Source organism: Equus quagga, chromosome 7 (assembly GCF_021613505.1).
Source record: "Equus quagga isolate Etosha38 chromosome 7, UCLA_HA_Equagga_1.0, whole genome shotgun sequence".
NCBI classification, from domain to species: Eukaryota; Metazoa; Chordata; class Mammalia; order Perissodactyla; family Equidae; genus Equus; species Equus quagga.
In genome coordinates, this window is record NC_060273.1 from 45,562,584 (window position 1) to 45,587,299 (window position 24,716).

At 43.7% G+C, this 24,716-nt stretch overlaps 1 protein-coding gene across 1 annotated transcript in view; it reads right to left on the reverse strand.

Moving 5' to 3' along the window:
* The window catches only part of ZNF879 (zinc finger protein 879), a 45,118-nt gene extending 21,238 nt beyond the window's left edge, over positions 1-23,880 (reverse strand). Inside the window, exons 1-5 of the mRNA XM_046665767.1 lie at positions 23,758-23,880; positions 22,619-22,686; positions 20,330-20,456; positions 19,779-19,874; positions 13,758-15,173 (exon numbers count right to left, since the gene is read on the reverse strand). Of these exons, the coding sequence (XP_046521723.1) occupies positions 13,758-15,173; positions 19,779-19,874; positions 20,330-20,456; positions 22,619-22,651 (1,672 nt within the window). The 5' untranslated portion in view covers positions 22,652-22,686; positions 23,758-23,880. The remainder of the gene's footprint in view (positions 1-13,757; positions 15,174-19,778; positions 19,875-20,329; positions 20,457-22,618; positions 22,687-23,757) is intronic.
* Between the last annotated feature and the right edge of the window lie 836 nt (positions 23,881-24,716).

Genomic DNA, 24,716 nt, shown 5'->3' on the forward strand with positions numbered 1-24,716 from the left:
GCCAATCCTCTTTTTGCTGAGGAAGACTGGCCCTGAGCTAACATCCGTGCCCATCTTCCTCTACTTTATATGTGGGACGCCTGCCACAGCATGGCTTGCCAAGTGGTGCCATGTCCGCAGCCGGGATCCAAACTGGGGAACCTCGGTCCACTGAAGCATAACGTGTGCACTTAACCGCTGCGCCACCGGGCCGGCCCCTAATTTTTTTTACCTTTCTGACTGTTTTGTAATAACACATAGCTTAAAACACGAACACACTATCCAGCTGTACAAACACATTTTCCTTCTTTATACCTTTATTCTATAAGCTTTTTCTATTTTAAACTTTAAAAAATTTTTTACTTTTTGAACCTTTTTTGCTAAAAACTAAGACACAAACACACATTATCATCAATATCGCTGTCCCACTGGAAGGTCGCCAGGGCAGTAAGAGGCGTGGGGCTGCCATCTGCCCCCACAGCAGTGCCCTTTCTGGAACACCTCCTCCAGGACCTGCAGGTGTGTGCACACCAGCATCACCACACTCACGAGCAACGCGCTGCACTATGACGTTGGCACAGCCACCACGGCCGCCACTGGGCAAGAGCAATTTTTCAGCTCCATTATAATCATGGGGCACGCGACTGGCAGAGTGTGCTCCCCAAGCCACTGCAGCTCTGAGCCATTGTGCCAATCTCCCTCTCTTCCTTGCGTTCACTACACTTCGTTTCTAGAGGCCGACGCTTCACATGCACCTAAAGTCTATCAGCTTGGTCTATGCAAACCGTAAGTCGCCCACAGGTACCCGCAGTCCTCAGACAGCTTGAAACCATACACTCTAAGTCGCAGCGACCGCGACTGTGCCGGCAGCCCCTTTGAAACCGAGCTGGCCAGTCCGAAGGCCGCCCCGCCGCGCTCGCCTGGCGGGGGGGCCGCAGCGAAGGGGCTCGCCCTGTCTGCCTCAGGCCCACCCCGGCCTCCCCGAGCGGCCTCGCCGGCAGCGCCGTGTCCTCCCCGCAAACTGCGCGGCCGCAGCCCGCGCGCTCCCCCCGCCTCGCCGTCCCCGGGGGTCCGCGGCCGCCTGGCACCTCGGGCCGGGCACGGCCTCCCACAGCGGGCGGCCCCCGCGCCCCGGCCCGGAGCCCGCGGGAGCGGCGGCACGGCAGGGCCCCGGCCCCGCGCTCGCGGCAGCCTCGCCGCCGGCCAAGTCAGCGCAGGGCGCGGCGCGGCGCGGCACGCTCGGCGGCAGGAGGCCCGAGAGCCTTTCCGGAGTCGCCATCCGTCCTCACAGCGCTCTCTACAGCCCCACTGCGACCCGCCCTCCAGACGTCCGCGACGCAGAGCGGGGGAGCGGCCTGCCCACCGCAGAGAGGTAAGCGGCAGATGGGGGGGCACCTGGTCCGAGCCCAAGGCCCAGCCAAACGCGGCCAACTCCCTGGCCACTGCGCGCCTCGCTTTCCTCAGAGCACACTGAGGGCAGGGCACCGCCACCCTCCCCGTTCTCGGAGGACGAGCCGAGTCAGTCCGCCCGAGACGCCGGACCGGAGCGTGGCGCACGTACGCTCCGCACAGGCAGCAGCCATTGTCACCGCCTGCTTCCCTTCCAAGTCTCAGAAAAGGCCCTCCACAGCCCCCCCGCAGTCCCGGGCGCGCCCAGCTCACCCGACAGGGGCGCTTCGTCCCCGCAGCGCTCCGGCGCCAGCGACGCCCGCGGGCACCGCCGTCCAGACGCCGCAGACAGGCCTCCCGCCCTCCGGCCGCGGCGTCTCCCCGGGGCCTGCACGGCCCCGCCCGACTCCGCACCTCCCCACACAGATGGAGACAGGCGCTGGCCCCGACCGCCTCCCGGGAGATGTAACCGGCAGCTTCTCAGCCGTAGGCAGGCCGCCCTAACCGAGCCAGGATCACCCGCGCCCCGAGCCGGAGAAAGGCGGCCCCGTTAGCCCCCACCCCCAGGAGAACTACGACTCCCGGCATGCTCCGGGCCCCGCGCCGACTACACTTCCCAGAGGGCGCCGCGGCGGGGCGACTGCCCGGCGGTGAACCTTCTCGCCCAGCGCGAGCCCTGGCCGTACTGTGCACGTGGGGGCCGCGGTGCGAGCGGGGCTCCCCGGCAAGGAGGCGGTGGACTCCTCCAAGTGCTCGCTTCCTAAATCAGTTGGGAGACTTATTTCGTTAGGCACGCCAAATGATTTGAAAAAACAAAACCTGAGTTTAGAGGCGTTTAGAGGCCTGTAGGAGGATCAGTGCACCATAGCTCTCATCAGCTAGTTATGATTATTTTTAATTATTTTAATGTGTCCCATCCCCACAAGATAATGTAGGCATAGGTACAGCATAATAATAATCAAACGATACTCACATACCCAACACTGCTTACACAAGAGAACTTGACCAGAATTTTTGAAGCCTTGTCCACAATGCTTCCCAGTCATTTTTCTAAATTGTGTTAAGCATTCCCTTGCTTAGCTTGATGGCTACTACGTATGTACGTGTCCCAAAACAACGTGTGTACTTTTGCAAGGTTTTTGATCTGTATTTAAATGGAATTGGCTATATGGTCGCCTATGGCTTACATGTTCAACAGCAACACTGTTAAAAAAACAATTCAACTGAGTAAATTTTAAAGATCTCTTTGGCTTCATTCACTGATTCATGCATTGGGCAGCATCCAATCTAACAGATAGAAAGGAGCTCGAAGGAAATAAATGAAAGACTTATAGGTGGAAGGGAGCAGAAAAGAGGAAGTTATACTAGGCAAAAAAGTCGACTGGTTATTGCAAGGTTACTCTCCCTGTAGAAGATGGCAGGGGTTTTATCAGACAGATTACCTAACTAATGATGATCAGGCAATTCCTGATTGACTGGTTTATGATTGCATTTCTGCCAGAGCCGAAACTGTAATGAAGTCTTGGTTCGGTCACATGGGGCTTAGCATGAGCAAATCCATTTTGAGCCTGTTGTCTGGTCTTTGACAGCTTTTAGATTGGTCTATCTTGATGCATGTAAAGTTCATTCAATTTCACTGCTGTGTAAGATTCCATTAATCATTTATTCAACAACAAAATATATATTCAAAACCTATCTTGTGCCTGGCATTGTTCTAGATGCTAGAAATAGACCAGTGAACAAAACTGGCAAAACCTCTGCATTCATGTAGCTTAAGTTCTCCTGGGGAACAGAGAAGAAAGATAATAAAGAAAAAGAAATGATACATTTTTAGATAGTGATGAGCGCTACACGAGAACAAGAAAGGGGAAGAGCAACCCAGGTGGGGGTGGAGGGGACTGCTGCGATTTTACATAAAGTGGTTAAGGAACGTTTGATGGAGAAAGTGACACTTGAAGAAAGACCTGCAGAGATGAGGAGGGAGCCAAGTTAAATATCTGCGGGAAGGCTTCCTGGCCAACTGAAAAGCAGATGCCCTGAGGCGGGAGCATGCCTGGCCTGTCCAAGGAAATAAGAACACTGCTGCTGAAGCAGAAAGAAAAGGGGAGGAGTAGATCAGAGGCGAGAGGACTAGAATGTGTGGGCTCTTAGTGGCCCTCATGTCACTAGAGTTTACTCTGAAAGAGCACACTCTGTGCAGTGGACAGACAAACTCTGATGCCCATTGTTAAGTAATCACTCTGACTGCTGTGCCGAGAATAAACTAAAGGGTCACAGAAAGAAGCGAAAAGACTAGGACTAGTCAGAAGGCTGCCCTAGTCATCTCTGAGAGAAGACAGCAGTTTGGACTGAGGAGAAATTATGAGAAATGGTTGGAAAAGTTCAAAATTAAAATATTGAAAAGATGAGGATGTTAACAACATTTGGAATATAGTGTTTTTCAAGTATGAAGTACATCTATTCTTTTTAAATAGTCCTGGTAATTATATTACATTAAGGGGCCAGCCCAGTGGTGTAGTGGGTAAGTTTGTGTGCTCCGCTTTGGCCCCCCAGGGTTCGCAGGTTTGGATCCCAGGCATGGACCTATGTACCACTCATAAGCCATGCTGTGGCAGCATCCCCCATACAAAACAGAGGAAGACTGGCACAGATGTTAGCCCAGTGGCAATCTTCCTCAAGCAAAAGAGGAAGATTGGCAACAGATGTTAGCTCAGGGCCAATCTTCCTCACATACACAAATTCTTTATGCTCTATTTTTCTGATTATGAATATTAAGAATTAGCTTATCTTCTTCTTTTATACATTTAATCAAAAGCAAATTTATTTTATTTTCTGTTCCATCTAGGATTTTAATATGAGCTAATAGACCATGACCAGTAGTATTCAGTTTTAATACTTCCATCTTCCGTTTTCTCTCTCAACTATGAATTTTAGCAATTTCCCTGAGTTGTATAGTTTATATTTACTTATAATTTATGTTTATCTTGTTTCTTTATTGATCATGTCTATACCACTGCTTCTCTAATTTTGTTTTTCTTTTGGTCTTGATATTTCTGTTCCTTTTTCTGAATGGCATAGCCTAATTTTTATCAGTGCCCTCTGTTATTCCACAGGCCTCTTGTACTTAGTTTTCTGGAGAAATCTGAAGCCAATATGATTTTTCTTCTCTTGTAGGTAACCTTTTTTTGTTGCTGTTTATTTCTCTACACTGACATGTAGAGAAATAAATTTTCCCCTGTTGCCTGTATCTTTAAGTATTTCCTTTTTCCCCACTATATCTAACAATCAATTTTTTTCCATTATTTTTGTCTGGGACACAAAAAAGGACAAGGCTCTGTTCTGTTTTTTCTGCTTTCTTTGCTAGCAGCATATTACGCTGTCATTCTTGGTGTGTGGCTTTCATGTCTCCGACAGTCTTACATTTTCATTCTCTGTCCTCCTATTTTCTGGGAGGTCTCTTCAAATTTATCTTTCAAGCTTACAGATTCCAATTTCTAAAATGGTTATTCTCCAACTCTTTCTAATGTTGTTTATTCTTTAAAAGAAATGACTATCTACTTTATTTGAAAAAATGTCTACACTGCACACAGCATCCATGTATAAGCAACCCACTATTCTGACCCAGCAGGCCCCTTGGGTCCAGCGTGGTGTAATGAGATGGGCTGTTTTCCTTCCCTCCCTGCCTCCCTCCCTTCATCCTTTCCTCCCTTCCTTCCTTCTCTTTAGAGTGAGGAAATAAAAAGGAAAAGTGTAGAAAAGGAGAAATGGAAATTGTTCCTAACTACTGTTCAGGACTTGAAAGACTAAACAAAGTATTTGCATAGTGTTTAAAATCAGATTACTGTTCCTTTTCAATCTCATTCTCTTAATCAGCAGATGATCTTAATGGCATCCATCCCTGTGTAAATGTGGAATTGAGACTGACGGATGGGTTGGATTTGGGGAGCACAAGGTGTACTATTTAAAATGCCATCCAGATACTCCTGCAAACCTGAGTGTTGTGACAGAAATATGCAATAAGGTATTTATATCTTCTTGTCCTGTATAAAGTCTTGTAGAAGTTTAAAGGATATTAGAATTGTACAAACACAATCAAGAGTGATTGCAAACATTTTTAGGAAAAAGCACTCAACTGACCTAAATAAAGAGATGTGTGAAGAGGATGCTGCTGAAATAAAGGTGTCAGAGGGTAATTCTCTGGTCTTTCCATTACAACCCTATAAGTTTATGGGATGAGTCATGAAAACCTACAAACAATTGTTTTACTGTGTTTAAATCTATTTGCTTAAAAGAAATTGAAGTCTTGCTAGCTTGTCTTCCTTCGCCCTTGTCTTTCTACTGAAGCAGAGATCACAAAGCGAATGTTGGAAAATTGGTTGGCAGCTTTTATTCCTCTTGCCACAGGCATGACAAGGGTTTGTCTGTTTTAGGTACAACCAATTTCTTGGATATGGCACTTAGTAAGCACTTAAAGAATATTGTTGGAATAAAGAAAAATAAAAATGGGGTAGGAATGATGAGTTGTTTAAGTGGATAACAAAAATATTTCTTCAGGTAATTTTTGATAGGTTGAGGCAGTGATGGTGGTATAAATCTAAAACTCCTATCATATCCTTTAAAAAAACAGTAAAGGATACGGAAGAGAAAACGCAGTGGTATTCCTAAAATTGATATAAAACCACCACCAGAAACAGAAAGTCCATCCTATGTGCGAAAATATGCAAAAGTGCACTGGTTTATAAGAGAACTATAAGTATGTGCCTAAAAGTACATGCAGGATATATAAACAACTCCTGCAAATCAACAAAAACAACAAAACACTAACTCAAAGATGGACAAAGGATTTGAAGAGACATCTTTCCAAAAATGATATGCAAATGGTCAATAAGTACATAAAAAGATGCTCGACATCACTAGTCAGGGAAATGCAAAACATAACCACAATAGAATGGCTCTTATAAAAAAAAAAGGAAAATAATAAGTGTTGGCAAGGACGTAGAAAAACCCACACTGAGACTGGAGCCCTGATATATTACTGATGCGAATGTAAAATGGTGCAGCTGCTGCGGAAGAGTCTGGCAGTGTCTTATAAAGTTCAATATCCACTTCTCATATGACTATGCAGTCCTACTCTTAACTATTTACCCAAGAAGAATGAAATCTTATGTTCACACGAAAGCCTGTATGCAGATGTTGTAGCAGCATTATTCAGAATTACCAAAAACTACAGATGACCCAAATGTTCCTCAAATGGAGAAAGGATAAACAACCTGTGGTGCATCCGTACAATGGAGCATCACTCAGCAATAACAAGGAACGAACCACTGATACACACAACAACATGGGTGAATCTCAGAGGCACTATGTTGGGTAAAGAAGGCGGACTCAAAAAAAAATCCCACTACACACCGTATACTTGCATTTATGTGACGTTCTGTAAGAGGCAAACTGTGGGGACAGTAATTGAAAGCAGGCAGTCAAACACATACTTGTACACAGTGTTCACAGCAGCATCATTCACAACAGCCAAAAGATGCAAACAACACAAACATCCATCAACAGAGGAAGGGATAAACAAAACGTGTCCATCCACACAATGGAATATCATTCAGCCCTAAAAAGGAAGGAAATTCTGATACAGGCCACGACATGGAATAACCTTGAAGACATTATGCTAAGTGAATAAAACAGACACAAAGGGATGAATATTACATGATTCCACTTATACGAGGTACCTCGAGTAGTCAAATTCATAGAGACGGAAAGTAGAATAGAGGTTCCCAGGGGCGGGGGTGGGGGAGGAAAATGAGGAGTTATCGATTAATGGGTACAGAGTTCCTCAAAGAAACTGAGATGATGAAAAAGTTCTGGAAATAAATTGTGCTGATATACTCAATGCCACTAAATTATGCACTTAAAAATGGTTGAAATAGTAAAATTTACCTTATATATATTTTACCACAATTTTTTTTTTAAAAAGTACATGCAGGCTGCGAGGAGGCATCCATGGGAAGGTAATGCTTCATGGGGAGGAGATTGTTAACAGAAAGGTATAGGTGTACAAACCATGTGTCACGAGGGAAAGTAGCAAGAAGAGGAAATACAAGATCCTGCAGAAAAAGAGACAATCCCCCAAAATGTCTTTAACCCCACAATTCTTCCCCCTAACCCCCAAATCAGGTAGGCAAGACATCATACTTTGCTACACAGACTGAAGTAGGTATACTGGAATTGCACGTCTTGGATACAATCCCAAACTTGCTGTGACAGAAAGCACACAGAAACTAGCTTGCAGGGGTTCTCAGAGGCCAAGTCTGGGACAATTTCAGCATCAAAATAAATAATAGTATTAGCAGATTACAGTCCATTGAATAAAATAAGAAACCATGCTTCCAGAGTCATAGAAACAGAGAGAAGATAAAACTCTTCCCCGGAGTAGAAGCCAGCTAATAAGTGCAGAAGAAATGATGGAATTATAAAATCTCCATTTGGAAACCATTATAATAATAATTGATTAAAGCAAGTGTCATCAATAGATGCTAAAACTAGTGGAGGGGAGTTTGACTTGTAAAAATATATGCAAACACTCATAGGATTTCCTCTTAAGATACTAAAGATTACAAAAAGAAAAATGGTAACTTTACAGTGGGAAATCAGGGAGATACCATCTTAACCAAGAGAGCAAAGTTAAAACGACCAGCAATGGGCTAAGTCAACATCACGAGGCTCGCAATGTGAAAAAATGATGAACTGAGAAGAAAACAATATCATTCAGTGGTTTTCTTACCAAAAACAAATAGCATAAATCTAATCATGAGGAAACATCTGACACATCCAACTGAGGAAGAGCCTAGAAAAAAACCCGACCTATTCATTTCACAGATCTTTTCATGAGAAAGCATTTGTTTGATAAAGCAACAGCCAAGGAGATAACAGCCCAAACCACCTGAAAAGATAAATGGACATTTTAAATAATTATTTTGAATACTGTAAATACAATATTATCAAGCTTGTCATCCACATGATAAAAGTTAAAGCATATTTTGCTTTCTCAGGTTGCTTTGAAAATGGCTTATTAAGAAACTATGAAAATGGACATTTTTCTCTTTTGTCTAGATTCTGAACAAGTCTCTTTGAGAATAAGAAATTGGGCAGAGAAAAGCCAGCCCTCGTGGTCTAGTGGTTAAGAATCAGTGCACACTGCCTAGGCCCATGTGCATTTCCGGTCTGAGAACCACACTACCTGCTTGTCAGTGGTCACGCTGTGGCAGCTGCGTGTTGCTGTGATGCTGAAAGCTCTGCCACCAGGATTACAAATACCAGCAGGGTCACCCATGGTGGACAGGTTTCAGGGGAGCTTAATTGACTTGATGGCATTAAAAACAAGGCAAAGAAAATCTGCTGACAACTCAATTATGACTGTTCATTCTTTCTTTGCCTAGTTCTCTTATGATATGCATATTTTAGTTAAATATGTGTTTCCTTACTTGGGATAGGAACCCAATATTCTTTTCATCCGGTGGGCTAGAGAGATGAATGAGAAGAACAGGAGAGGGAGGTGTTGATAGTTTTGTTAAGGAGACACATTTAAATTCAACAGTGACCTGAAGAATGTTATGACCTTGGGATGGCCCTTGGGTGCAAACTCTGAGGTCATTCTCTCTTAAACTTGATGTTCACTGTATCCAGGGTACTCAAGCATTAAGATCTCTGTTTTATTCTTCCTCAAATCACCTAGCATTGAGTTGGGCCAAAAAGTTCTATTTAATTATTTTCACTGATATACACACTGGCCAACATACTGATCATCCTTCTGGCTGGCCTGGGCAGGCTCTTCCTGACAAGGAGCCTCTTTCAGGCATCAAGCAAGCTGAGGAACCCTATGCTCCTCCCCAAGTTGTTCCCTGGCCTCACACCCAGAGATAATCACTATCCTGACTTTCAGCCTCCAAAGAGGGTCCCCCAATGAACCATGCACCCTGGTATTCACAGCCTTGTATAATCTTCTCCCCTTGAATCTGGGCCAAATCTGTGAATCATTTCTAACCAGTACAGCAGAATTAATATTGTGTGACTTCCAAACCTGTTATAAGATTTGCAACTTCCACCTAAGTCTCTTAAAATGCTCACTCTTGGGACACTCCCTCTCAGAAATCAGCCACTCTTCTGTGACAAGCCCAAGCCACATGAGAAGCCCAATCGAGCTTTCAGCCAGCGGGCATCAACTGCCAGCAATCTTGGACATGGAGCCCAGGTGAGCCTTCCACCCCAACTGCCATTTGATTGCAAATGCACTAGAGACGCCAAGTAAGAATTACACAGCTGAGCTCAAACATGGAACCAAGACAGATATTAATAAATTGTTGTTTTAAGCCACTAATTTTGGGATGAGCTGTTACACAGCAATGGATAACTAGAATACCTTCTCATTCAATCACTGTTTTTATCTTTACCACATGTATGTATCATTTAGTGTAAATTTAATTTCGCAAAAAATGGTATCATACCATATGTAGTTTCCTGACTTTTTAAAACATTGATACGTTTCAAATTCATCTGTTGGCATATAGCTTTGCTTCATTCCTTTTCATTGATGTTCTACTGTGTTAATATTATAAAATGTATCCATTCCTATTAATGGACATTCAGACTACTTCCAAATATTTGCTATTATGATCAGTGCTGCTAAGGATGTCTTTATACATGACTCTTGGTGCTCACATACAAACATTTATCTAGCACATAGACATATATATGTAGGAGTGGAACTTCCGTGTTTTATAACATGGACACGTTCAGCTTTACAAGATGTCAATGGTCTGTATCTATTTATACGCCCACTAGTAGAATATGAATGCCAGTTATTCCACATACATTCCAAAATTCAGTATTGTCACACATCACGGTTTTTGTTCATCTGTTCTTGTAAAATCATACCTGTGGTCCTAATTTGCATTTTTAAACTACTAATTAAATTGAGCATCTTTTCATGTTTTTGGAAATTTGTATTTCCTCTTCTGTAAAAAATGTAGGCATGTATTCAGAACACTTTTTGAGATTAAGTTGTCTTTTTATAATTGATTTGTACAAATTATTTAAATTTTCCAGATAACAACATGTTGGGAATGTTGTGAAAAGATTTCCTTCTATTTTGTGTCTTTTCCCTTTCTTTTTGGTATATTTTGATAAGCACAAATTCTTTAATGTGAGCAAATAATATAAAAAATTCTATATAGCTTATTTGTTTCTTGTTTAGAAAATCTTTCCCTATCTTGCGGTCGTAAAGTTATTCCCTAGATATTTCTTGCAAAAGTCATAGTTTTGTCTTTCATGTAATTCTTGTTATGGTAAGGGCAGGCATCCACTTTTCTTCTATGTGGATGAACACATTTCTATTTCTTAGAGCCATTATTGAATAGCTTAGTCCTCCCCGATACTTGTCTGTCACAAATACTTCTAACACTTCCATTTTTGCAGTGGGTTTTTGGTAAATACCCTTTTACCAGGTTAGGGTGTTCCTTCCTGCTTGGCTGAGAGTTTGTATGGTGAGTGGGGGAGGAGTATTTTGGTTGCTGTTTCTGCATTTTATTGAGATAAGCATATGGATTTCTCTCCATTAATCTGTCAAGATGGTACATAACATCTGTAAGTTTTCTAATGTTAAATAACCCACACATCCTATGAAAAACTGACTCATGACATGTTAACTATGTGTTGGTACTTTTGGATTACGTTTGCTAATACCTTGCTCAGGACTTCTACATTCTTGTTCATAGATGATTTTGGCAGTTTTCCTTTCTTGTACTTTCCTTATCTGATTTTGGTACTGGTTATATTAGAATCATTATGCTTATACATTATCTTCTTACATAAGACTTAACTGATCCATTACGTACAAGTTTGATAGATATCACATTAAAAATAATTGGACCTACAGCCATCCCATTACTGGGTATCTATCCTAAGAACCTGAAATCAGAAATCTCAAGAGTCCCTTGCACCCCTATGTTCTTCGCAGCATTATTTACAATAGCCAAGACGTGGAACCAACCTACATGCCCAGAAACTGATGATTGGATAAAGAAGATATGGTATATATACACAATGGAATACTACTCAGCCATAAAAAAAGACAAAATTGGCCCATTCGCAGCAACGTGGATGGACCTCGAGGGTATTATGTTCAGCGAAATAAGCCACTCAGAGAAAGACGAACTCTATATGACTCCACTCATAGGTGGAAGTTAACATATTGACAAGGAGATCTGATCAGTGGTTACCAGGAAAAAGGGGGGGCGGGGGGAGGGCACTAAGGGGGAAGAGGTGTACCTACAACATGACTAACAAAAATGTACAACTGAAATCTCACAAGGTTGTAATCTATCATAACATTCATAAAAAAATAATAATTGGGCCTAATATTTTGTGTGATTTTATTCAGACTTAACATTTTTGATGATTTTAGGACTACTGATACTTGGAGAATGCTATGCTCTAAATGTTTGTGTGCCTCCAAAATTCACATTGAAACAATCCACAGTGTGATGGTATTTGGAGGTGTGGCCTTTGGGAGCTGATTAAGTCATGAAGGTGGAGCCCTCAGGAGTGAGATTCGTGCCCTTATAAGAGGCCCCAGAGAGTGCCCTCACCCCTTGCACCATGTGAGGACACAGCAAGGAGGCTCCAGCTACAAACGAGGAAGAGGAGACATGACCATGTTGGCGCCTTGATCTTGGACTTGCAGCCTTCTGCTCTGTGAGAAGGAAATGTGTGTTGTTGATAAGCCACCCAGTCTGTGACATCTTGCGACAGCAGCCCAAATTTAAGTTATATTTTCCTAGGAATTTCCCCAGGAATTAGAGAATTTAAAAGAATAGCTGTGGGGAGAGAGGCACTGCAGATGGAGCATTAAATTACCTAGAAAAGTCTGTTCCTCACAAGTCTGAAACGAGATCAGTTAGATCCAGGAGGGAAAAGTTGAATTCAATGATTTTTGTTTTGCTTAGTTCCCCTCCCTATAGCACCATTTCTGAGGGTTTTTTTTTTTAAGCATCTTGGCAAAGAGAAAGAAACTAAAACTTTAAAAAATGAAATAGGTGTTTCAGTCCCGAAGTGTTTGCCTATTCCTGATAAATTGGGCAAAACTAGAAGATGGTGGCCTCTGTAAAGTTCAAAATTTTAGTGTGACTTCTGAGATAACTATTTTCAGCTTGCTCAACTTATTATTCAGTTAATAAATGCTGAAATAGGCTAAATGACTTGTTAAACGATAGAACAGTCCATTTTTTGGAGAAAAAGCATCTGAACTTAGAGCCTGAAGTTTTGTCTTGTGGCCTTCAGAGGGTGCGGAGGGAGTGAGCGTCACCCGATGGAGGTGAAGGTAGACCATCAGGGTGAGTCACCTTGTTCACTCAACCTCCAGGGAGGATGACCTGAGTTCCGTATTGTTCCTGGGCCCTCCAGTGGCTGGTCCCCAGAGAGCTCAAGGAAGCAGGCATGGTCTAGGAGCCAGGAGTCATGCTCCCTATGGCAACACCGTGAGATAATGTTCAACAATATTTATCAGTAAATAAACTTGCAAAAGCAGTAGTTGTCTGAATAACCTTTAATTCTCAACCTAAAAAGGCAAACGTAATCACTTTATGAGAAAAACAAGTGAAATACCATGCACTTTGTGATTTAAAATAAAGTGACTTTAGATCTGATTCAGAGTCTGGAACAAGTAGCCAGGGAGAAAACTCACAGGACTTACACCTGCATAGTTTACAGAGCGATTTTCTTTTCAGGTGAATGGCTTAGCAAACAGAGGAGAAACAACCCAAAAGTCTTCACCACCGAGTACACAATCTGCTTTTAAACTATTACACAAACTTTAGTGACAGTGAGGTAGCTACAGGTCACCTGCTTACATTTCTTCTCCAAGACATTCTTAGGACAACTGGCTTGCATAACACTTAAATGTAGTTTCAAAAAACAGATTCCTAGATTACTCTGAAGTCAGGATTTTATGGCTACACTTTTACATAAATCCACGTTTCCCAGAGATGCTTATGAAAGCTGGTGGCTACTATCAGACATCACCAGAAAGAAGACAAAAGAATACTAACCTTTTGATCTTACAAATTCTCTATTTTATAGTCAGTAATAACTTAAAAACATATGAAAAAACATTTATAGAGACATTCCTAATATTCCTAAGGTTGTCCTGCATCATGAAATCCTGGATGTTTGATGAGGTCTAAATTCTGAAGCTTAACCCACAATTAACTATTTTTTATCACTTTCTCGCCAGGATGAATTCTTTGATATTCAGTATGGAATGAACTTCACTTGGAAGATTTCTCTCATGCATTTGATTTACAGTTTTTCTCCAGTATGAGTCCTCTGATGATTAGTTAGGGATGAGCTCTGGCTAAAAGCTTTCCCACATTCTTTACATTTATAAGGCTTTTCTCCTGTATGAATTCTCATGTGTGTCATTAGGGATGAACTTTGTCTGAAGGCTTTCCCACATACTTTACAATTAAATGGTTTTTCCCCAGTGTGAATTCTCTGGTGCTGAATCAGAGCTGAGCTTTGGTTGAAGGCTTTTTCACAGTCATTACATTTATAAGGTTTTTCTCCAGTATGAATTTTTCGATGAGTATTAACTGCTGAGTGGGAACTGAAGGCTTTTCCACATTCTTTACAATTATATGGTTTCTCCCCAGTATGAATTCTGTTGTGTATATTAAGCCGTGAAATCCAAGAGAAAGCTTTCCCACACTCATTACATTTGTAGGGTTTTTCTCCAGTATGAATTCTTTGATGTTGTATAAGAGCAGAGCTTTGGCTGAAGGCTTTCCCACATTCTTTACATGCATAAGGTTTCTCGCCAGTGTGAATTCTCTGATGTATAATAAGGGCTGAGTGGTAACTGAACACTTTTCCACACTCATTACAATGAAAGGGTTTCTCTCCAGTATGAATTCTATGGTGTCTACTTAGCCGTGATATTGAAGTAAAGGCTTTCCCACACTGACTGCATTCATATGGTTTCTCTCCAGTATGAATTCTATGATGTTGAATAAGAGATGAACACTGGCTAAAAGCTCTCCCACATTCATTACACTTATAGGGCTTTTCTCCTGTGTGAATTCGCTGGTGATTATTAAGAGATGAACTACCTTTAAATGTTTTTCCACATTCATTACATTTATAGGGTCTCTCTCCAGTATGCATTCTCTGATGTCCTATGAGAGATGTAGTGAAACTGAAGGCTTTTCCACATTCACTACATATATAAGGTTTCTCTCCAGTATGAACTCTCAGGTGCTGAGTTAGAGATGAGCTTTGGCTGAAAGCTTTCCTACATTCCTTGCATTTATAGAGCTTCTCTCCAGTATGGATTCTCTGATGTTTACTCAGGGAAGAACTGTGGAGGAAGATTTTCCCACAGATGTTACATTTGTAACATTTACGCACTGTGTTGATGCCCAGTTGTTTAAATAGAATTGTATACTGCTGTGAATGGGGTTTCCTTCCTCTAGAAAGGATTCTGGGTCTTCTAGTAAGTGATGCTTTTAGTTCAAGATTTTTCCCCAGTTCAATACCTGTAAAGCTCCTCTCTTTCATGTAGGGTTTTTGGATGGTAACTAAGACTTTCCTGAAAGGTTTGTTCTTTTTACCTTGTTGCTTCTCTAGCTTGTCCTCATTTATGTAGGTTTTTCCCAACTTGAAGTCACAAGGACCATCATCTATAAGTTTATTCATTATTTCCTGATTTTCTTCTTTGGAAACTGTGGTTTCAAACAAGCTCTCCCAACCTAAAATAAACAAAACATGTAAGCCTCCTTTGCACAGGAAATAAAGAAAAGTGACATCAAAATATACAAGGATAACTAACAAATACATCATTGGAGACTTAGGAATTGATGGGGAAGAGACGGGTGAGACAGAGCAGGACAGAAGACATGCCTGGGTGGGAAGGGTCTGCAGAAACCTATGTGCAGGTGGGTGGAGAAACTCAGAGGGGGGCTGGTCCAGGAGGAGGGGCCATGCCTGATCTAGTAACAAAGCACAGTCAGCAGGCGAGGCATTTCTGAGTACAGCTTCCACTCTCACGTCAGCCACCAGTGCACTCAAGGTAAATCCAAGAAAACTGCAGAGAAGCTGTGAATAAAAAGTAGAAGAGCCCTAAAAAGCTCTCTGCAACACAGGATGCCAACTGGTGCTGTCTGGGGACTCGCTTGAGTGCTATCAATAATGTTGTGGTGGACATTCACTCACTCACTCCAGCAGTGTTTACTGAGTGCCCACCATGCACCGTGCAAAGGTCAAGACTCAGGATCAGTGGGAACGTGCCAGACAGGAGTCCAATTTTCACAAGGTTTACATTCTATTAGCAGGATACTGACAATAAGTAAGTGACCAAATAAACACAGAAGTGCTAGGGATGATGAGAACTAAGAAAACAAACAAACAAAAGTGACGTGTAATAAGAGTGAACAAGCTGATATTTAAACTGGGTGATAAGAAAATCAAATTAAAGAGGAGATCTAAACAAGAGCTGGCCATGCAAAAACGTGGCTGTAAAGATGACTCCAGTCAGAAAGAACAGCTTCCACAAAGGCCCCAAGGCAGGAGTAAGATTTGTGTGTTCAAGGAACATAAAGAAGTCCAGTGGCCCAAGTGGGAGGGAACAATGGAAGACTGTTTTGAGGTGAGGGAAAGAGGTAGGCAGGGGCCCTATCATGTGGAGTCTCATAAGATACAGGAAGGCGTCTGGAATTTCTTCCAAGGATCACTGTGGGTTAGGAGGGACAAGATGTTTTGTTTTAAAAGGATCACTATGGTTGTGTGACAAATGGACTGCAATTAGGGGTGGAGGAAAACAGAACAAGGGCACATGCAAAGCAGCCAATCAAGAGCTGCCACCTTCTTCCTGGATGAAGGTGGTGGTGGTCTGCACTGGCATGGAGAGGAAGCAGGCACACTGGGTATTCTGGAGGTGGAGACGACAGGTATGTTCACCTATGCATAGGGTGTACAGAGGAGGTGAGAGCACTCAAGGATGACACCTAGCTTTTGGCTTGGGCAGCCTGATGGAGACTGGTGCCATACAGTAATATGGGGAATGCTGGGAGAAGAGTACATTCTTCTGATTATTCTTCAGAGAATAATCTTCTGTCCTTGCTTTGATCACTTAGGATACAGTGCAAGAAATGGAATCACTGATTCAAAAGGAATAAATGTATTTTATGAAAGAGCTTTTATTTTCTTAACTAAAAGAAAATATTTAATCATTTTAAGAAAATACAGAGAACTATAAAAATGAAAATATAATTCACCCACAAACACATCATGTAATATAATCACTGTTATATGTGGAATTTAGCTCACCAGAATTTTTCTGAATATAAAAAAACACTTTCACTTAAAAAGTAAAAATAGGTTGAAACTAAGCTTCCCCTGCCCCCACTTCACTTAAAAAAACATTGTAGGCTTCTCTCCATGTCAATAAATGTAGGTTGACATCATCATTTTAATGGCTACACAATATTCCAATGCGTGAACATACCACAATTCAATAAATCCCCTTCTGAGAGTCATTTAGCTTTCTTTCCCCCCAGTAATGCCTCATGTTATAACAAACATTCTCTTAAACCATCTTTGCAAGTTTGCACAATCATGGACTTATTTTCTTTAAGATAAATTTCTCAACCTGGAATAAAACCAGACTACCCTCCAGAAAGACGGTACCGGCCAAAATCCCACTAAAGATACTGCTTATCACTCAGAGCAGGAGCAAAACACTGCATATGTCTCTCTCAACCTGTGGTAATTTAATAAGGAAAAAATAGTATCTCATTGCCTTAGCTTGACCTTCACTGATTATAAAGACGTTGAATAGATTTTCAAATAATCCTGTGTGAATTTTTAATTCACATTCCTTGCTTTTCTAATCATAATACTCATGCCTTTGTGCTGTAATTATTTACTCTTTGGACCTTTTTCTCTTTATATTTCCCTTTGTATTCCACAGCCACTGTAGCAATATTAATAAGGAAAAACTAGAAAGTAAAATTTCCAAAAGGAAGATTGTTTAATAAAACATGGCTTAACAATAAATAGAGTTCTTTCAATGAGGTGGCCCTCTATTTAATGAGGGCTGAATAACTGAAAGACATTCACAATTAAAAACAGGCTCGAGAACAACACATATAATCATCTCTGTTTCTGATTCTCTGTGTGTCTGTCTCTCTCATATACAAACATACTCAAACAAATATTCACACAGTTTGAAAGAATAAATATTAAAATATTAACAAAGGTTCATCATAGTCAGTAAAATTTCAGATGAATCTACTTTTTTTTGCTCTTCTGTCTCCTTTTTGTAATACCATGTATATCTTGTACAAATTAAAAATAATTAATTTTCGGGGCCGGCCCCATGGCCAAGTGCTTAAGTTTGCACACTCCACTTCAGTGGCCCTGGGTTTCACCGGTTTGGATCCTGGGCGCAGACATGACACTGCTCATCAAGCCATGCTGAGGCGGCCTCCCACATGCCACAACTAGAAGGACCCACAACTGAAAATATACAACTATGTACCAGGGGGCTTCGGGGAGAAAAAGGAAAAATAAAATCTTGAAAAAAAGAACGGACCATTCAAAAAAAAATAATTAATTTTCTTAAATGCTTGCAAAAGAAGAACTCAGTCAATTGGACAAAGATTTCTTTGCCAACCAGAAAGCTCAGAGCCAAATTTGAAACTCATTCATGGCTACCATTCTGGGTGCTTACAACAGATACATTTATTTTCTAAGGTCCTGACCGAATTTCTATTTTATGATACCATTATTCTTGAAGTCAGCTTCCTCGAAATGTTGGTGGAATGTGGCAGGATCTATGTTAGTCTGGAATAAAAAAAAGGTTCCTGAAATGAAAAAAAGACTTGGGTCTTCAAAGCAAAGGGCCCTGCGAACGCCAAATAACAACATTTAAAAAAAATTTCTCCTTGATACAACCTAATGAATCTTCTGAATTCCAAAGATAAAGAGGATATCCTATTATATTCTAGACACAAGACAAAAAGGAGGAAGAGGGGCTGGCCACATGGCCGAGTGGTTAAGTTCACGCACTCTGCTGCGGGCGGCCCAGTGGTTCGTCAGTTTGAATCCTGGGTGTGGACATGGCACTGCTCATCAAACCATGCTGAGGCGGCGTCCCACATGCCACAACTAGAAGGACCCACAACGATGAATATACAACTAGGTACCGGGGGACTTTGGCGAGAAAAAGGAAAAAATAAAATCTTAAAAAAAAAAAAAAAAAGAGGAAGAAAAGGTTTTCTAAACAGAAAACAGAACAAGAATCAAGCTAAAGGAGGAATTTTTTATGAACACTCAGTGCCCAAAGACAGTGAAGTGAGGTTTGAACAATTCTAAGGGGAAAAAAACTGATGCTCGAATTCTAGATCCAAAACATAATTCCCACAGGAAAGGTAAAATATCGATTTTAGACATGCACAAATGTAGCGCAAATGAACCTTTCTGAAAACATTATTCAAGAAAATATTCTAGTCAAATCAAAAGGAAAAATCTGAAGACAGAGTTCATGAATGGAAGCACAAGACTGAGCTGAAACAGAAAGCCTGTCTCCTGCCATCAAGAAAAGGAAACTCTGGATAAGCAGCATCTCAAAAGAGAGTGTCATTCTCTGGTGCTAGAAACAAAAGCAAAATTCAGAGTAGAAGAGAAAGTGAGAATTTACTGAGGCAGCAACCCACAGGAGCTTTAGAAATTGAAGAAATGTCCCAGCAGCCAGGGTCTGGAACATATTTTGAAATTTTTCAGACAAGAGACTTAGGAGAATGGCGTGTTGAACATCTGCAAACCTTCTGCCCAAATTCGATTTGCTACCATTTTGCTACCCCTGCTTTCTCTCTCGTGTGTGTGTACATGCACGGACCTCTGCTTTTGCTTTTTAGCTGAACCATGTGTAATAAGTTGCAGACAAAAAAGACAAGGCAAAAACCCAAGATGGACAATGAGACGTGTACTATAGTGTTAAAAGGTTTGTTCAAACCACAAAAGGAAAATAATTTAAGAAAATAATCCAGTAAAAGAAAAAAGGGGAAGATATGAATCATAAAACTGTACACATTAAATATTGTGTTACATCACAAGAAACAAAGGATACAGGACAAAAGTGTACCCTATCCTGGGAGAATTCAACTCTCCCTCTGAACCTGCTGCACAAAGGACCTAAGAAGGCAGAGAGAGGATACGCCCTCCCCAGCACCTCCCACCCGGAGGCACACCAAGGAGAGCCCTGGGCAGTGCCCCTCGAGCGCAGCCTCCTCACTGACCAGCAGCGCCCAGGCAGTTAGGAAATGCTCTGCCCGTCCCCAGTTACTGCCACTCACCCAGACACGTGCCTTGAGAAACTCCATTTTCCATCATCCAGGGGTCCTCCCCTTGCTGTAACTGGAAGATCACCTTTGGTTTGGAAAACAGAATCCCTGTTCAAGGACAATAAAAAGAGAATGAGCCTGTGGCAAACACGAGTGGCCAACATGGCACACAGATCCAGCCCCGGGGCCTCCGAGGTAGAGGGACAGTCGAAGGAAGGAGAAAGGTTTATTCTGAGAGGGGCTTAAAACTGGGCTCCTGGAGGACAGTCAGGAGGTGGCCTCAGGAAGAAAGGGCTCTGGCTGCACACTCCTCTACTCTGGACCTCCTGTGAGACCCAGGGGGACAAACTTTGGGGGGGCAGGACACAGGCAAAGCACAGAAAGGATGTCCATCACCAACTCTACCAAGCCAAGCCCTTTCCCAGCAGCCAAGGGGAACAACAACCACTACTCTCTGAGCCCACCTGTGAGCTGAACCTGGCCAAGCCCTGCAAACGTCCCCCTTGTAGAGGGCACCAAGATGCTCCGCCAGCAGATTCTGCATCACGAGGAAAGGTCCTTACCCAGCGAGACCAGGGTGCTGTAGTTCTCCAGCATCACCTCCCGGTACAAGGTTCTCTGCGCAGAGTCCAGGCGCAGCCACTCGTCCCGGCTGAAGAGCACAGCCACATCCCTGAATGTCACAGACGCCTGTAACGCAAACCCATTCCTGCTCACCCAGGACCGTCCCCCCAACAGGATATCTGAGCAGCAATCTGTCACCACTCAGGACTCTGAGCATTCCAAGCCGAGTCCCTCCCGACCCCTCTTGGCTGCTAAGCACATGTTTACCACGCACCTCCTGTGAGTGAGGCGCAGCAGCCAAACAAGGTTAGCAACTGAAGGCATTGAAGAAAATCAGGATGACGGAGACACAGAACTTCAGACATGAAAACGTACAATCACCTAGACCAAACTCTCACGTTACAGGTGAGACACGAGAATCAGGTTTTAGAAGGAGGCTCCAGCACACTCACTCAGGGAGGAAGAGGTATGCTTGGATTCTGTCAGCACCGTGGGCCATCTCTGTGTCCTGGGCGAGAGGACACTGACATTCACAGTAAGAGAGAAGGTCCCCCGTGCGGCTTTCTCAGCAGAGGGCCCAGGGTGGTGGGTGCATAACTTGCCAACAAGAGCCAGGTGAGAAGGCTGCAGCTGGGGCTCTCCCTCTCCTCCCAGAAGCCTTTACTCTTCTATCTCTCTCCTGCTTCACCCGATCACAAGTCACCCCTTTTAAACTAGTGGCCCCTTCCTTTTCTTATAAGAATCTTTTTAAAAAAAAAATTAGAAAAGACCAATAAGCAAACAAAAAAGAAATGTTAATCTAACTTTCTACCACCAGAAACAAGTTTTGTTAACTTCTTGCTGTATGTCCTTTCAGACTTTTTACATGCTAACACGGCTCTAGATTTAAACAAAAATGAAGTATTATACAGATAACAGTACCCTACTCAACATGTTTTATTTGCTGCCCAGTATCTCATCATATAGATGAATCAGTTTACTTATCTACTGGTGAGCATTTCGGTTGCTGCCCCTTTTGTAACTCCAACAACAATGGCCCGGGCAGCGCGGCGCATCGTCAGGAAGGCAGGCAGAGCCCATTTCCATTGGACATGCTCCCGGAGTGGAAGGGCACAGCTTGCTTTCTCTTTATCATACCCCAAACCCAGAAAGGAGCTCACAACACTAGGGATATTCTCTGACCTGGCAGAGCAAACACAAATTAAAAATAAGAGGCTTGGAAATAAGGCAGGAGACTCCCACTCCCCTCCTCTGTCTTCTTTCTGAATTCTTTCTTTATCCTTTCCAAATATATGTAAATCTCTTTAACGGCTAAATAAGTCACTTGCCAGCCTCACAATTCAGGAACACTTCCTCAAGGACAGTAACTATCTCTGACTGTGCCAATCTCCTAGTCTCCTGCGAGGAGATGGGCCTAACTTAGCACCTGAAAAATTTCCAAGTTGCAAAATTGGATTGCATCCACTCAACTATGCAAGAGTGAGCTTTCCATCTCTGCGATCTCTTTGGCAGACTGCTTGTGATGCACATTACATTCAGGCTTAGCTCATTCAATAATAACACCGTTTTCCTTCTCTTTTACCTTGTGAGGAGGTTTCCTAGGTTGGGAGGAGATCATGTTTTTAATTATATTTCCCCAAGTGCCACGAAAAGGCAAAGACAGGAAGAAATCACTGTTGCCCAGATGCTCCCACCTCAGGGAAGGCTCACTTCCCTGAGTCTGTCCCCCAAACCACTGCCCAGGCTGCAGCTTCCTCTCCTTGCACCATCTACATGAGCCGAGTCTGGCTGGGAAGTCCACAGCCGCCCAGTACTAGGGAGTACCCCTGACCACACCTGCTGACCAGAGGTCGTCTTTCTTGAATCGTCCTAGAAAACCCCCTGGACCCTTACCAGTACTACTCCAGCTGACTGGTCCTCAGCTCCTTGAGGGGAAACAGCATACCTTTCGTCTTTGAATTCCCAGTGTTATGGAAGGAATTATTTGACTCCCCCAGGTCTCCGCCCTCCATTGGGCAAAAACGACCAGGATCCCTCACAAAGCTGTGGCTGTGGCACTGACCAGGGGCTGGGGGGTCCATCGAATTCCCAGCCAACAAGTGCTTAACTGTTAAGCGGAGAATTCACAGAGACACTGGCCCTGAGACAAGAGAAACACCTTCCTTCCAGAGTTCCTCACCTCCCAAGCCCTCTGAGGGTCCCTCCATGGGCTCCAGGGCCTAGAAAAGCTGAGCAATGGGTGAAGCTCTGAACCGGGAAGGCAGTTCAAGGAGGAAGCCTTCACTCACCTGAACCTGGGCCGGCAACCACCTTGCGGCCATCTCTCCTTCCCCGCTGCCCCTCTTGGAGAAGGTGCCTGAAATGGAAAAGCAGCTGTAAGGGCTCCCCATCCCGCCTGCACTCCGGCCCTCACTAGGCAGACCGGGTTAGAAACCTGCACACACTGAGCACCCTGCAGAAGGAAGCCAGAGCGGACCCGGCGCAACCGAGGCGCTCCTGTTCCAGCAGCCCTGGGCACGCCCCAGGCCCAGGAGTGGGCAGCACGCTGACCTCCGGTCACTGAGCGGCTACCCCGCAGCCGGCGGCTCAGGAACAGAGAATCAAGGAAGGGACCAGAAGCACCCAAGGCGCGTGAACCCAGTGAAGGACGGTCACGGCAGGCTCACGGAGATGCTCAGTTAGTGAGAAAGCGCATAAAGGTTCCACACCTCTGCACTTAGATATCATGAGCTATAATAATTATAATTATGATTATAACAATTCTTCAAATAGTATGTGAAGAACTGGTGTCCTTTTCAGGAACAGCCAACCAAAAAATCAGTCCTCGCTGCTCTTCCTCTTGGAAGTTGTGCTTCTTTTATGAAGAAAGAGCTGTCAAAGCTCCTTCAGTGATCAAGGAAACATGACCTACCCCCGCCCCTCCGCCAGCCTCTCCAAAATACAGGACTCGGAAGGAACAGCGGCACTGCCCAGAAATGAATTTAAAATCAGGGGAAAAAGAAGTAACTTAGCAAGTAGACAAAATTACTCTAAACAAAAAAGAAAACAGTTAAATCACTCTAGGATTCACTCAATGGCAAACAAGCAAGGCTGGCAAAAACGGATAAACACAAAATAATTGGAAGTTTAAACTCTGGGAGGCGAGGGGGACCCAACAAACCATAAAGCCGAACACCGCCCCGGGTTCGCGAACCCCGAAACAAGACCCAGCTCCCCGCACCTCGCCGCGGGGCCGTTTCTCCAGGACGCGGCCCGAGCCGGGGCAGCCCGGCGGCGCGGACTTCGGCCCCGCGGGTGGCGACCCCCGGCAACGCCCCCCTCCGCGGCCGCCGTCAGCTGCCCGGGCCCCGCGCCTCCGACGCCCCGAAACGGCACTCCGCCAGACTCGCGCCGCCGCAAAAGCCGCCCGTCCCGGACCCGCGCTCACCGGCCCCCGGGCCCCGCGGCGGCCGCACTCCAGGCGAGCGAGCGAGCGCCTAGCCCAGGGACATTTTTCGCCGCCGCCGCCAGGCCGCCAGCGCAACTGCGCCTGCGCACAAGAGAGCCGGCGGGTCCCCTGGCTGAACCGCGGCACTTTCCCTTTCGAACTATATTTCCCAGACGTCGCCGCGGCACGCCCCTCTACGGCGTCCGAGAAGAGCCAATGGCGGGAAGACTACAGAAAGCGGTCTAGCCAGGAGCCCGAGCTGGCTGAAGCCGTGTGTTTCAGCGTCAGACCTAACCACGAGTCTTCTGGTGCACCTTTGTACACGGAATTATAAGGGCAATGATAAGAGGGAAAGGGAGTATGTACTGAGAAATGTGGGAGACTAGCCGCTCGCTGCTGCTTATTCTTGGTTGGTGGGAGAACTGTTAGAATCTATTTTACACATTTTTTAATTTAAAGAAAATCATGTCTAAATTTTGTAACCTGTAAAAGATATATTTTTAACTGACACTCACATTGGGTAAAAACAAAAGCATAAAGCTAGTGTTTCCCTTTTCATGACGCTCCTTATTTCTTTTAAAATGACTCCTTTCATCCCCTTCTTCAAACTGCAGCCTCAGTGCCTGGCGCTGTACATACCAAATAATATGTGCTCAATAAGTGTTGAATAAATGACTTTTTAAATATCTGCCATTGCAGTTTACAAAAACAGGCCTAAAACCAAAAAGCGTTTGAAGGTAGGAAATAAAGAGATGAACTAAGATATGCCAGGAAAATAATATGAAAAAGAAATCTGGGCTCACCGTCCTGCAGTAAGACAAAGAATATTTCAAAGTAAAAATAATTGAACAAAATGAGTTGTTTTGTATTGATAAAAGATAATAGACATTGCCAATAATTAGGGAAATGCAAATCAAAATCACAATGAGATATCACTTTACACCCATTAGGATGGCAGC